The sequence below is a fragment of the Anser brachyrhynchus genome (genome assembly GCF_964034855.1).
Source record: "Anser brachyrhynchus genome assembly, chromosome: 17".
Taxonomy (NCBI): domain Eukaryota; kingdom Metazoa; phylum Chordata; class Aves; order Anseriformes; family Anatidae; genus Anser; species Anser brachyrhynchus.
This window is the reverse complement of record NC_137710.1, coordinates 2987596-3002049: the sequence shown is the minus strand read 5'-3', so window position 1 is coordinate 3002049 and position 14454 is coordinate 2987596. Positions and strand designations below refer to the sequence as shown.

At 50.5% G+C, this 14454-nt stretch overlaps 1 protein-coding gene across 23 annotated transcripts in view; it reads right to left on the bottom strand.

The window, feature by feature from the left end:
- The window catches only part of KDM2B (lysine demethylase 2B), a 110415-nt gene that overhangs the window by 16580 nt on the left and 79381 nt on the right, over window positions 1-14454 (bottom strand). For all 23 annotated transcript variants that reach the window (XM_080559466.1, XM_080559472.1, XM_080559451.1 and 20 more), the window contains one exon: window positions 999-1223. In XM_080559466.1, the coding sequence (XP_080415592.1) occupies window positions 999-1223 (225 nt within the window). The remainder of the gene's footprint in view (window positions 1-998; window positions 1224-14454) is intronic.

The window sequence follows — 14454 nt, the reverse complement described above, 5'->3', positions numbered from 1 at the left end:
GCGGATCAGTTTGTAAAACCTGACCCGAGCCATTTAATAATGCCACCTTTTCAGTTTCTTCATCAGGATTAAAGAAAAAAATGTAAGTGAAAGGAACTGTAACAGGACTAAATCAAGAGTTAGTGAGCAATCGGTATAGATGGTGTAATTCAGTTATGAATAAACAACATTCCTTCCCTTAAAAACAAAACAAACAAAAATAGCACACAAAAAATAAAACAAAAACAAAAAACCTTCAACAACACTACACAAAAGGCCTTCCCAGAGAATTATGAGAAAAGCCAAAGCTAATTTTTCCTCTTGAACAAGAGCACTGTGGACAAAAAGCCTGAGGAGCTCAGTGACAGTCGATATGAAAGCAATGATTCAGAACTTCATGGAAGACTAATCTGTCAATACGTGTTAAACACAAAGCTATCACTTACGACTCAAGAAGCTTCTAAGAAACACATCACAATAGCCCCGGAAACTGGCTTTGAGTACCGCTTGCCCTGTTCTGACACTCATCGCATCCCCCAACAGCCATTTCCAGTCCCTGAGGAAGAGAAGACCCTGGGGTGGATGGCTCTTTAGCTCTTCTCAATCAAACCCCTCTTGTATGCTTCAGTAAATGGCAAATTAACTGAAATTCAGATCCCAAGTGGCCTGTGGTCACCAATGCCAAAGTCTTGGGGAATACCAAAGACTTCTGCACATCTTAAGGTGGTAAAGATGGTTGCAAGGTGGCTTTCTCAGGAATTTCAGAGGCCCAAACCAAAGAGGCCTCTTCTCCTTTCAATGAGAACTTCCCGCTCTCTGTTCTCCCCAAAATCCCAGAATTTCGGTGTGATTTGAGTGCCAATTTCTGGTGAATTGATTACCTCCACATCTACCTTCAATACTACTGAGAATGAAAGCCATGTCACTCAGTTTTGGGTTCTCAGTCCCACACCTTGTCACCAGGAGAGGCAGCTGTAGGAAAGAAATCTCCGAACGAGCTGTAACACAAGCGCACTTACTGCGATACACTGCCTCATAATGCAGGACTGTTTCATCCTGCCAGGCCCGCCGAACTTCTTCATGTCCTTGCAGAAGTGACACTCGCCGCACTCTGTCCGCAGACACGCCTCGCACTTGCGGCATCGCGTCCTCCTCCGGCGCGCTCCCGCGGTCGTCCGGTTAGCTGCGAGCTTCACCGCAGAAGCAGCGCCCAGCTTCCCTTTGGGCCGTCCGACTGCCCTGTTCTGAAAGAGCCAGACACACAAGGTTAGCTGCACGTCCCACCGAACACCTGAACTACAGAAATTCCTTGGGCAGGAGCTGTACGCGTCGCAGACGTAAACCCGGCAGATGTATCAAACACACACAGATGGCTAATACCCAGCAGCTGCACGCAATCACTCTTAGAGCTAAAGGAATTCTGTCACCTTTAGAGGGAAAGATGCACTGTAAAAAGACAAAGAAACCTAGGCACAAGTGAGAGATGCCCGATCTATCGTAAACCCAACGCAACAGGAGGGCACTGACAATCTATTTAGGCACATCTCAACGCAGGACTGAGTCCCAAGTGATGTCCTTGGCTTAGGTCAAAGATACGGCCCGTGCCATCACAGAGCTCTGGGCTAGGGAGCTCCTAGGACTGTGCTCAGGTTAAGTCAGGTCTACTTTCCTCCTTCGGAGGAGTCCAAGGAGGCAGCAAAAGAAATTCTGAGGCTAGATACCGCAGGGAAACGTTCAGCAACAATGGCTCAAGTCACAGCAATCTCCCTAAAAGAAAAGCACCAACTGCTGCCAAGTGATATAACAGGAAATAAACCACAAATACTGCAAAAACCCTTCCAAAGCAGCTCCCCTCCTATCCAACACTAACAAGTGCTCAAAACCAGAACATTAACTGATGCTGTGCAGAGGCTAAAAAGGGCATCCCGGGTCTAGATTTCAACGACCCTTGAGTCAGAAGCTAAAGGAACATGAAAAGATTTTAAATGATGAGGTTAACTGCAACATAGTCACTCCGGATATCTGAATTTCACGTTCTAATGAGAAACTCCCCGTTCAGCACAAGAACACAGAGCTCAAGCCAGACGTCGCTAAGTACAGCGTCATCGCACGGGGTAATTACACACCGATTAGTGTGGCTCACTCTTACCACTGACAGCTTTCACCGTAAAGATGACACTAACAGGACTGCAGAGCTCATCTGGTTCAGTATTCGTACAACTTCGCCACTTTCTGTGCCCCTCAGCACAGCGAGGCCAGACTAACCAGTTTCACTTTCTGTTTGTGCTGAATTCTGGGCAGTCACCGAGGCAGGAGGTTGGCTACAGAAAGCCACGCACAGTTTCCACCGCAGCTTTTAAAAGAAAGGGCTACGGACACGTTCGGCTTGGTACTGCAAAAGCTTCCAAGTGTCCTACTATATAGTAACCCTGAAAAAAAGGCACGTGGGTGAGCAGTTGACCTTCCTCCCAGCCGTCCCAGCAAGCCCCCAGTGACTTAGGATGCAGCAGAGCACTGGTACTCTAAGAGCCCCCAGCCCAGAAGCCCCGGTACTGGGAGAGCAGAGAGCAAGGAGCTGGACCTCTCTGCTCCCTCTCCCACAGACCCACCAGCACAACCGAGGTGGGAGAAAGCATTACTCAGCTGACGACGTTACACGGATTCCTGCGAGTTTTTAATTACGCTCCTCCACAGCGGTTTCTGTTCTACTCGCAAGCTGAATCCCGCTGTGCTCTGTGAACGCAGAGAGGTGTAGCTTCCCATCGGAAACCGCGCTAGACACAGCTTTCAGATCAATTTCAGACACTCTAAAGAATAAATATTTGCCTTTTAGACCAACATTGCAGCCTCTCAAGGCTAAAGTCGGCTCTGGCAGGACCGGCTTTGCACCTAGATAAGAGATAATTTCCTTCCTCAGCATGAATCACCCCTCCACTCTCTCTATTACAGCCTCCTTCCACCAGCAAAGGAAATGAGAAAAACGAACCAAAGGGAGTAAGTTAAACTGAAATTCATTCAACAACCCGGGCAGCTCCCGCCTGCCGACAGCACGTGGAAGGTTCTGCGTTAGCCCGGCTCCTTCCCACTAGGTTTGAACACGATTGAGTTTTTTAAGAGGGCAAACAGCAGTTACAATGCCGTCAGAATGGTCTTTTTTTAAAGGCAATCTCTCTCAAGGAAAATGAAAACTCGGTGCTTCTCCCAGCCCAAAGGCAACTCCTGAGTTTGCCACAGTGGCACGAGCCGAGCCCCAGTTCTGGTGACTGGGTCTTGAACACAAGGACTCCGGAAAGGTTTGAGTGGTGGAAAGGCATCGCTGAAGGCAGAAACCGAGAATCCTGATTAAAAAATAAAAATAAAAGAAAGAAGCAGGCAGGTGAAGCTGTAAGAGCAAGTGGGAAGCCAGAGCACACCACACAACTCAGATTTCCTCGTAAATCACCACCACGGAGCGGAAAGCAGCCACGCAGAGCTCTGACCTCACTGAACGTAACGGGTCTATGCCCAGCCCTCTTCGCTGCTCTTTAGGAAACCCAAGCAACTGGACCAGCTGGGTTTGTGCTCACTGACCAACCCACCAGCCTCGATCCTCCCCCGTTTCCTACCAGGATGTCCCAATCCCCGCCAGCAAGGCTGGAGAGGCCCGGCAGGAATTCCCACTCGTATCCAGTTTCAAGGGGCTTGAATGCGGTCGCTTTGTAAACCTCAACAGAAGAAAATCTGGCCTGTGGGTTGCTCTCCCAGAAAGGTGCTGGGATTCAAGGGGGTAGAAGGAGCCTCCAAGATGACTTGGGGTTTATTCAGCACGTGGCTGCCAGCCAGATGAATTCCAGGTCGGTGCTAGGGAGGAGATGCTGCAGGACCTCCAGCTCAGCCTGCAGGCTCACAGTACAGCAGCCCCGGCAGTTAACCTGGTGGAGATTTCCTTCTCAGGGGCTGCCCTGTGAGACTCAGCACCCTCCCGGGATGACCCCGTGGTGCTGTCCCCTGAACACGGGGCAAGCGGCAGGCGGCCACCGCCGGCAGCTGCCCCAAAGAGAAGGCTTACACCGAATTTGAAGAGATTTTTTCCCCTATTTGTACAACAAACACCAGAGGGTCAAGACAGAGCTGCCTGAACTGCTACCAAAAGCGATCCCGTGTGTTCTCTGGCACCTCCACAGAAAGCTGGTGGACTTGCACTGCCCTCTGACACAGGATGTGTTAGCGGGGCATTCTGCTGGCTTTTCCCCCACACTACCGCCATGCAGCACACAAAGGTAACCACACCAACCAAAATTTAAATGCTAAGAGCTTGCTCCTGCACCAGACACAGCATGACCCTTACGGCAGCTGGGTACTGGGAGCAAATTTTGGCCATCGGATGGAATACACTCCGAACTCCAAAGCCATGAATTTGGGATCACCCTCTTGCTCCTTGGAGGAGGAGGAAGGGGACAAATCTGCAAACCGATTTTCACGAGCGCTGAGCTCCTACAAACCCCACCAAATCCAACAGCACCCCAAGCAGACAACCATTAGCAGACTGGGTGGGGAAAGAGGTCACCAGTGAGTAAAGTCTTTCAATAAGGCTGCGTGAATCTGGGAATAAGACGAGGTATCACACTTCCAACTCCTTTAAAAAAACGTAAATGCTACCTAGAAGAGTCACAGCCCCTGAGCCCGCATTTACCTTGGCTCTGGGCAAGCATTTAGCTGCTGCAAGTTTTCACTGCTTGCTTACAGGTACTTTAAGAGACTTTCATCAGCTGTCACCTCCCTGCTCCACAGTCACTGAAAAGCCAGCCACCTTCACAGCAGCTCTGAGCGCCCGCTCAGGACCAAAACCAGGACCAGAGCCAGCAGAGGCTCTAAGGGCACAGCTTACTGCTACAGAATCACAGCTTTGGTGTTTACAGCAACACGCTTCTGACCTTCACAGCTGCAAAGACTAGCTCAAAAGATCTCAGATTAGCAAAAAATACCAAATCAAACTTTGGAGACAACCCTTCAAGGGCTATCAGCTGTAAATGCATCGCTAAGTGGGTGCTGATGTGCCCCAACTGCTATCCCAACGCTGACCGGGCTCTGCTGGAGTTGTCACCAGGCAATTTTGCATACAAACGCCTCTGCTCTGGAGAGGAACATCAGCTGACAGCAGGAGCCAGCCCGGGGAGTCCTGGCCTGCCCTAAAAGCAAGGCTGACAAAGCCTGTAGCCCAGAAATAAGCTCTTCTGCAAGTGGGCATGGGTCCTGCTCCACCACCCAGCTTCAGCAACCTGCCTGCTGCTGCCAGCAGCACCGCACCACGACTTCAGCCTGAGCGCCTCCAGAAACATCCAAGGGCACGTGCAGTGCCCTTCTGAGACCCCGAAGCGCTTCACTTCCTAACCAAGTATGATCTGAACAGCTTACGTATCCCACTGCGTAAATCTCTCCAAGAACAGACATCTTACAGCTGTGGTTTTCACTGCTCCAAGGTGCTGTGCCACATAAACGTATCCCTTCCGCTCGTGAGACTGGGATGGTTTCCTGCTGTAGCGCGGGACAGATTCCAGTTATGCTGATCGCGGGAGTTCGACCAAATCCGCACAACAATATCAGCCCTGAGAGGAGGACCTGGGGCTTGAGGGGCACCGGTCCTGTGCACAGACCTCTGTAAGGCACTGCATCCTGATGCAATCTCTTCAACCATTACCAGAAACCCTAGCCAGAGGAAGGAGGAAGAAAGGGCAGGATGATGTGGCTGCAGGCATTCGGTGGTGACGAGGAGGAAGCTAGTTGAAGACAGCAAAAATCAGGCTGATGGCCAGTAACATCCTTAAAAGCCACACAAAGTGAAGAGCACAAGCCAACGCCACAGGCTCAATGCATCTGACTACAGCCTGTCTGCCCAAAAGCATACATGTGCTAACTCAGGAGATCTCCGTTTTCTGCTGGTGGCGATGGTCACATCACCCGTACGTTCCTGCCGGGTGGAGGTGGCCGGCAGGACAGGTTTTGGCCCAAGCCCACCAGCAAGGGGCACGTCAGGGGTAAGGGAAACCAGGGGAACTTTTTCGTTCCCAACCAAACGGGAAAGTTTCTACCTTGCAGGTTCATCTGCACGTAAGTAACACTCCACCAGCTCTTCTGCCAACGCAGCAACGTTGTGCAGGGCGTGATAAGCCGGCGCGTCAGTGCCAAAGCAAGTGCCCCCATTTATTTCCCTCCGGTGGTGAGGAGGCAGAAGTTAGGCCTGGAGGGTGGAATAAGACACGCTGGCAAAAATATGCGTTTGTAGATAAGCTGCATCCAAAGTAGGAGCTCTTAGAAAGAAAGGCACCAGGAAGCTACACAGAGCTGGGGCACATCACACAAACGTAGCTTCTCATCTTTGGAAGAAATTCTGCAACCCCCACCTGGGAGCATTTTTCACAGTCCGGTTACGCGTGCAGCTTTTCTGGGACCAACCATCGGGGTTGGTCCAACAAAAACCACCGCGCTTCTTCCCCCTAGCAGGCAGGACACACGCCCGGCACGCACCTTCCCGAGCCCCGCTGCTGGCATCGGCTGCCACTTTAGCGTGGTAAATCCTATCTGCGCTCCTGGAGAACACAGCGGGCTTCACCTGCTTAGTTCAGACAAGGACTAAGGGAAAGGGAGAGGCTGAAGGCCAACCTCAGAAGAAACTGACTGATGAAAACCGCCGCGCTACCCTCACACAGGAGCCGTGCCATTCAACTACGCCTGTAGAGCTGCAGTTTCACCTGCTACATGCCAGGCACCATCCCCGTGGCACAGGGGTAGAGATTCCACACAAAGGCTGGTGGCTCTCTCACGTTAATTTTTGTTATGAACTGTTAAGATACAGAAATTCTGCCAAGCCTCGGGTTTTAGAGGAAACAAAGCACCTGGGGACACCTCCAGCAGCGATCTCACAGGTACGATGTAGTGGAGACCAACCCGCTCCGAACTATCGGCTCCTCACCAAAAGCACGCAGCGATCGCACCCACACCGGGAAGCAAACGGGAGAGGCCTGGTGTGGGGCAAAGAGAAAAGGAAGGGGGCCGAGATGCTTCACCTGCTGGGTCTGGGAGCCGAGCAGCGAAGGGAGCAGCGGCGCAGGCCTGCACGCTCACACCACCCACGGAATTAAGCGAAGGTTTAATAAAGTTACTCCTCCAAGACCCGGCTGAGGTTCCTGGGCGGTCGCTACCCCAGGCCAGGCGGCGCAGCCCCGTCTCTCTTGATGCTTCCATGCTGGATCTACCACCGCGGGGAGCACCCGGGGCACACCGCTGTCCCCCGGGCCCAACTCCTGCAGCCCTGCTTTCTTGGGGAAATTATAAAGAAAAGCACAGTAAAGCTCTTAGGGATGAGAGGGGTTTCAGAGGGCAGACTCGACGCCCGGCCTACGTAGCAACTTGTCTCTAAAAGCGAATTATGAGGTCGTTTCAAAGAGCAAAACACCTTGAGTTACGAACAAAAATAGCGAGTTTGTGTTTAAATTGCGTACACATGTTTAATCCTATTCCTGGTGCATTTTCAATTGCTTAGGCAGTTCTTAGAGAGTAAAAGGTGCAACCTAGAACACACGTTCCGGATTATTTTTCACAGATTACTTCATAAATCCAAAAAGTTTATTCTCCTTCCCCCCAAAGGGAAAGGGAATCCTTCAGAGGATAAACCCCGGGAGAAGTAATAAAAGTTCTCTTTTCATTTTACCACGCATCCTTCCCTTTATTCCCCATCCCTGGGAACGGAGAGAGGAGGCTCTGCCCGGAACCGCGGCCAGGTAACCGGGCTCAGCACCACGCTCCCTCCCGAAGTCGCGCAGCCCTCTCGGCGACTTGAGGCGTTTCGTGAGGAAAAATAATAACGAAATAGGCTCCGGATAGGCTCGATCGGGTGCTGGAAGCTGCGGGCCCCCCCCCGGGTGCGCGCTCCCCGGCGGAGCGGGGCGCGGGGCCCTCTCGGAGCTGCCCCGCGGCCCGGCCCGGCCCGGCCCCGCCGGGGGCTCCCGCTCCGGCTCCTCCCGGGGCCGCCGCCACGCCCGGAGCCGCCGCCGGGTGCCCGGGGCCGTGCCGAGCCGAGCCGGGCCCGCTGCCGGCCCCACATTGTTCCCCGGCCCGGCCCGGCCTCCTCCTCCCCTCCCTTCCCGCTGCAAACTTCGCCGCCCGCCCCGGACCTGCTCCGGCTCCGGCCCCGGCTCCGGCCCCGGTTCGGGCTCGGGCTCCGGCTCCGACTCGTAGTCCTCCTCGTCGGCGCTCGCAGACATGGCCATGGCTCATGGTGGGCCCAGGCGGAGCCGAGCTGACATGGCTGGAGCGGCGCTGCTGGCGGAGCCCCGCTCCCCGCACACACACACACACATGCAGGAGGAGGAGGAGGAGGAGGAGGAAGGGGGGCCGTGCATATTCATGCCAGGCAGCCAGGAAGGGGCTGGCCCTGGCGGCACGGCCAATCGCGGCCCGCTCGCACAAAGCCGGCCTGCGGGGACAGCGGCGGGGGCACCCCCGGCACCCCTCGGCTCCCCCCACCCGGGGGCAGCGGGGCCCGCCCGGCTGGGGCCTGCCTGGGTGTGCCGGGCCGGGCCGGGCCGGGCCGGGCGGGGTGCGCGGCGCTGCACGGGCTGAGGGAGACAAAGGAGACGCGCTCGTAACGCCCGGCTCGGCTCCGGGCACCCCCCCGGCGCTGCGATGCCGGGGATGCTGCCCTGCACCCCCTGGCCCTGCACCGCTCGGAGGGGCCCCGGGGGGGGGAAAAAGCCCCGCTGGGGGGTGAGAGGGGCACGGCCGGGAGCTGCTGGGGAGCCGCAGGGCCCCGAGGGGCAGCGCCTCGGACGCAGGAGGCATCCTCGAAAGCGTGCTGCTGGGGGTCAGGGCACGCAGGCCTGAAGCAGAGCGCTGAGAATTGAATTTCCCATTGCATTGATGGGCCTGCTGCTTTCAGGGGAAGTCCCGCTTCCATTCAAGTTGTTAGGATTTTGCCTCTGGCTCCTACGCCCACAACACAGAATTAAACATGAGATTAAATATTTGCATGTGCTCAGCAACCGAGAAGCCATAAAGCAGCAGATCTAATGGTCTTCGCGGCAGGATTTTTGCCAAACTAGTTTCGGCTCGGTTCCCTGGTCTGCATCACCACGTGGCCGCACCAGCCCGGCGGTGGCCCGGCAGAAGAGGCAGCAACAGGCAGGAGCTGGCACACGAGCGGCGATGCTGCCTTGTGCCTTTGCGACGCCCTGGCCCCCCAGAGCCTCACCTCCCAGCTTTAAGCAACAAAGTTCAGCCCAGCTTTAAACACAGTTACAGGTGACTGCAGGAAAAGCCGAGCGATTGGCGTAATTACATCCCTTCCTTATTGTGCGTACATTAAATATCCATTTCTTGTTTGCACGTCTGTCCTCTTGCCAAATCAAGCTCACATTATGGGTAAGTGATGGTATTCTCCCAAACCCTGCTCGCCGCGATGCCAGAAGTGAGGCCTTTACGTGCAGCCCATGGTGCGGCTCTCCAGCGTACCATGGGCTACGTTCAGCCTGTCTCCTCAGGTTTCTCTCTCCCCCACTGTGCTCGTACACAACCCAGAGCGGGAGCAGATGAAAGCTGAGGCACGCAAGGCATGTGCCTAAGGCCTTGGCTTTCAGAAGCACAAGGTAGTATCAGAATCCAACATTTTCTGGAGGAGAGAGGGAAGGGGGGGGATGCGTTTCCCGCTAGAGGCCTACAAAGGAGAGCTTAAAGATACGAAGCGAGGATAACCGACACGCTTACCGCGGTGTTTGTGGTTCGAGCAGTCGGCCTCCAGCAGGGGCAGGAGAACAGATAACATCGGGAAGGATATGCTGGGTCCCACACCTGCCCGGGGCAGGCCGAGCCTGCAGGCCAAGCCTCCAGCCCGGGCTCAGGTTCCACAGCAGGCTCCCCGCTCCACGTTTGGCTCCACAATCCAGACGGGAGAAAAAATAACTCGTGACGTCCCCTAAGGACAATCCACCGGTCACACCGCGGTGAAATGTCATTCACAGCAAATTAAATCATGACATAGATCCTCCTGCTCTCATCCGCGACAAGCCCCAGCACTGGTGATACCCGCGTTAGCCCACCTGGGCTGCAGCAGGTCGCTGCCCTCAGTAACCCGCGTCGAGCCGCGCTCCTCAGCCACCCGCGAGCGTGTTCCGGTCTGCCACTTGCAACAGCAACACAACTGACAAATTAGCTCTAATTACGAGGCCTGCGTTAACCACTGAAGACGCACGCGCCAAGAAGATCTCGGAATGATTTTCAAATGCTAGGTAAACTTTGCAGAGCTGGCATTTAATAAAAAAAGAAATCGGATAGGATATGATATCAAATAGCAAATTGGGAATCAGTGGGGGGGAAAACACTACAACAAAATGAACTTTTCCGATTGTAATTGCTCTCTGAAAATCTAATCTTGTACAAGAGCAGCTAAGCATTCAAAGATATATTTAATACACAGAAAGAACTATTAAAAGAGCATTTTCCAGCTTGATCCTTTCGGCTTGTCTACTCTGGAGAATGCTAAATTACAACAAACAGTGAGCAACCCTTGTGCGAACTGTTCTAGCAGTGCACATTTCACTATCCCGCTACGCTTTACAGCAGTTCAGAAAACGGAACAAGCACTACTGACCCTAGCCATGCTCATATTGGCATAACTGTGTCCATACTTCAGCTTTGTGTGATGTAATTTGCGTGATGTAATAAGGAATAAATAACAGCCTAGACTGAACCACTGAACTAGCCTTAACGAAAACTGCATGAAAACAGACGGCACTTCCTATTCTGAACTGTTGCGCTGATTGTCTCTCTCCCGAAGTCCCATATAAGTCTCATCAATACCACCATCTCCACAAAAACCAATTACGTTGTCACAAACTGAGGCAATAACCTCAAGTGAAGAATAAACAGCAGGAGGAGGTGAGTGCCAAACAACCAGATTTCACTCTCATGCAAATACCCTTTAGTAAAACCAAGATGGGGACGGACGGACGGACTACAACCTGCACTGTATGTGCTTGCTCTCGAGCATCTCTAGTACCAACAGATTTCAGCTGTTGCTATCAGTGCTCAGTGCTAAACAGCACCCATGCTTTTGTATTACATGCTGAAGTTTATGATTCTACGATTCCCAAGTTGAGGTGAAAAAGTTTTTAATAAATACAAATAAATATACCTTTGATTTGAACCTTCCTTTGAAGCTTCTTATGTATCTTTATAGAATATTGTATTTTGCTGATAGTAGAAAAAATATTTAAGAGAAAACAGTTTGGGGGAAAAAAAGCACATGCAAAATTGGTTTATATGCAAGTTCTTGGAAAAAAAGATCTTGCCATTTGAGCTTGTGCTGCCTTCTGTAGGCCAGTGCGTATGTTTTTGAAAAGCAAACCTACTGAGATGCTTATGAGTCAGCTTCTTGACCTGTATCAGAATAAGAAAGTTACCCAATAGCTTTCTAAGGATCATTATTTTGGTGCAAGTGTCCATTCGTATGATATATGATCCTAACTGTTGGGCCTGGGCAAATTTCATAACACTTTTCTCAAGAGTTCTGGCCAATATTTCAGTCATATTCTCAACACTGTCAGAAACAATCTGGCAACCTTTTGTCTTCAAATATCCATCTAGTGTCTTGATCTTACTACTTCCCACTATTTATTTTATCTGAACTATGACATAAGAGTAGTCATCAGATACACTGAGTATCCATTGCAATCTCTTTAATAAACCATCCAATTGATCAACCTTAGATCAAATAAAGTAACTCAAGATGAAATAATATATTGATTGCTCCCTCCACGTAATGCCTCCCGCACGTACTTTCTACCTAGTCAGTATCCAACACACGAGAAGCAGAGAAGGCACGGGCGGTACGACTCTCTTGAAGGGTGACAACCTAGGGCTATTACAGTGTAGCTGAGGAGCAGCGCACGAAACAACAGGAGCCCAGACAGAATGTGCTGGTGGCAACTCACTCACTCAGTCTTTCTCAGAAGCCTCGTTTAAAGAAAAGCCATCCCGTCATCTTAAAAATACAGTAAGACCACAGGAAGCGTGCTGAAACACCAAGTTCATCTGCCACATAAGGCAAAAGCTCCACATCTTGGGAACCTGCTGATACAAAACTGAGGTCTTCTATCTTCACAGCATCACATTTGTGGAAATGGAGAGGTACCAACAAACTCAACAGTGCCTGAGATCCAGGTGTACAAATTTACTCTCTACAGGAAGAGCCGTGGCATGATGGGGACTGTCTGCTGGGAAGTGAGGGAAATCCTGCCATGCTTCCTTCTTCCACAAAGCCTTGTATCACGGAGGGCTCATCTCCAAGAGCCATGTTCTGCCAGTAGATGCAAAAACTAGTGAAGTAGGCTCAAAAGAAGGTAAGAAATGACTGCCACGCTGTTGAGGAACATGCAAATAGATGTGGCTCCTAGCTAAAAGAGTGGATTAACCAGACTATGTAACCTGCTTTCCTTTAAGTGGCTCTGCACTCTCAACACATAGCACAAAACGCTCTCGCTGAGACAATCAGTTGTGTCCGACGTCTGGCAGCAGCTCTCAAACCTTGAGACCAAACCCAAACATTCAGAGGCAAACAAACGGTACACTGAAATGTAAGCAAAGAAAGAGCTCAAGTATGTTTTTCCTCACAAGAGCTCAGGTGCTCAGCTGTCACCTACAGCCTCTATTTGGATTTGTAGGGAAACATGCAGGACAAAAACAAGCAAAACACGCTTAACTATGTCTCAAAGCTGCTTCGCTTTTATCAGACCTTCTCTATTTCTTTTGTTAGATTTGCTAATTTTCAAAAAGGAGAGCGCTTCTGTGCCTCTTAGATCTGGTCTACCAGTGCCTGCAGGAAAGTCATAAAGTTGAAACAAGACCTCATTTATATTCTCAGCAGACTTTAATTTCAGTGTGCTGTGGAACTAAAAGGAAGCCATCTTCTCAGGGACAGAACATACAATTCAATTTTGTTCTGAAAAGTGCATGCAGGATTAATGTCCATAATTGCGCAGCACGTACCGTGGAATGACAAACGCCTTCCACATTGCTCTGCCAATGTGCTTCGATCCAGAAACAAAACTATTAAATCTCAGATACGTAACTCAAAGCTTGAATGGTTTTAATGTCGGGGTGGGGGAGAGCCTAAGGATGCTCAAATACTTAATCAGATTCAAATCTTAGATTTTTGTTTGGTTTTGTTGGCCAACTCAGCAAGGCATGTAGTCCAGCTCCTGGTGATAAAATCTGAGAGCCATCAACCCATTTCACACGCACCACATTGACAAAAAGTCTTAGGACTAACGCATTTTTTTCATCCGCACTTTTACTGCCATGAAATAAAGAGAAAGTGGCAATCTTGAAAAATGGCAGTCAAGACCTCAGTTGGAAAAAATTGATGTTACTGAATATTCTTGCATATGTTGGAAGAATGACAATGGGAAGAACACATAAATCTTCCACTATGATACCTGGAGCACAACAGTTTGAAAATAGAGATGTCTGCTCATTTTTTCCAATCCATTCAAATTTCTACTCAGAGCCAAAATGGCTCTAATTTACCTGTTTGATGTATTAATCACATAAAGGCATCGGTCAAATTTCAAAGCAAGTGGCTGAGAGTTGATAAGAAGGGAAAATATTAAGTCAAAGATGGAAGATTAAGAAGGTGCTCATTCAAGTCCTTGCTATTTATAATTACTCCCTGAAGGGACACAATATTTCAAGTACAGCCTCTTGAGGTAAGAAATAATCTGTCAAGTCACAAGGCAAAGCTTTTCGAAGAATGCTGAGGCAATATAAGCGAAGCTCTTTGGGGATATTATGTATGATACACGTATACCAAACCCTGAAACTCCTCTGGCCTGCGTGGAGTTCCCACGGAAATGAATTTGTCTCGAGAACTAACGTTTGGGAGAGACCGAAGCAGTGCTCAGAAAAATAAACAAGCCAGGCAAGGAGCTGCCTTCCTCACCAGCGCTGCCCCAGGAAAGCAGACATTTGACAGAAGCTCCCAGTAGCTTCAGCAGCTCTTACTCCTTTTGTGCAGAACCTGAAGAAGTCTTCAGTTCTGGTGCAGCAGGTTTCTTCCTGCTCCCAAGTGTACTTAGCAAGGAAAGGGCTTCGTTTTGTATATGTGCAGCTACTGTGGGAAGTCCCCTTAAAAAAAATCCCCCAAACCTCAGCTATGTGGTTTTGTTTCTTAATGGATTTGTCGGGAGCCAGAATTGGGGTACCCATCTGAATACATTCCAGGGCTCTCCTACCACATGGCAACTGCTATTCCTACAGTGTAAAAGAACAGGAATTACTAAAAATTATTTAAATCGCTGATTCCAATCACAATTGAAATCAGCAAAGAGAAAAACAAATTTAAATTGATTTTAATCTTGATTTTCTTTTGTACTTAAGTTACTTTCTGGCAGAAAAAAATATTAGCATCTGGTAACTATCAAGAAATGTCTGATTTGCAGTAGATGA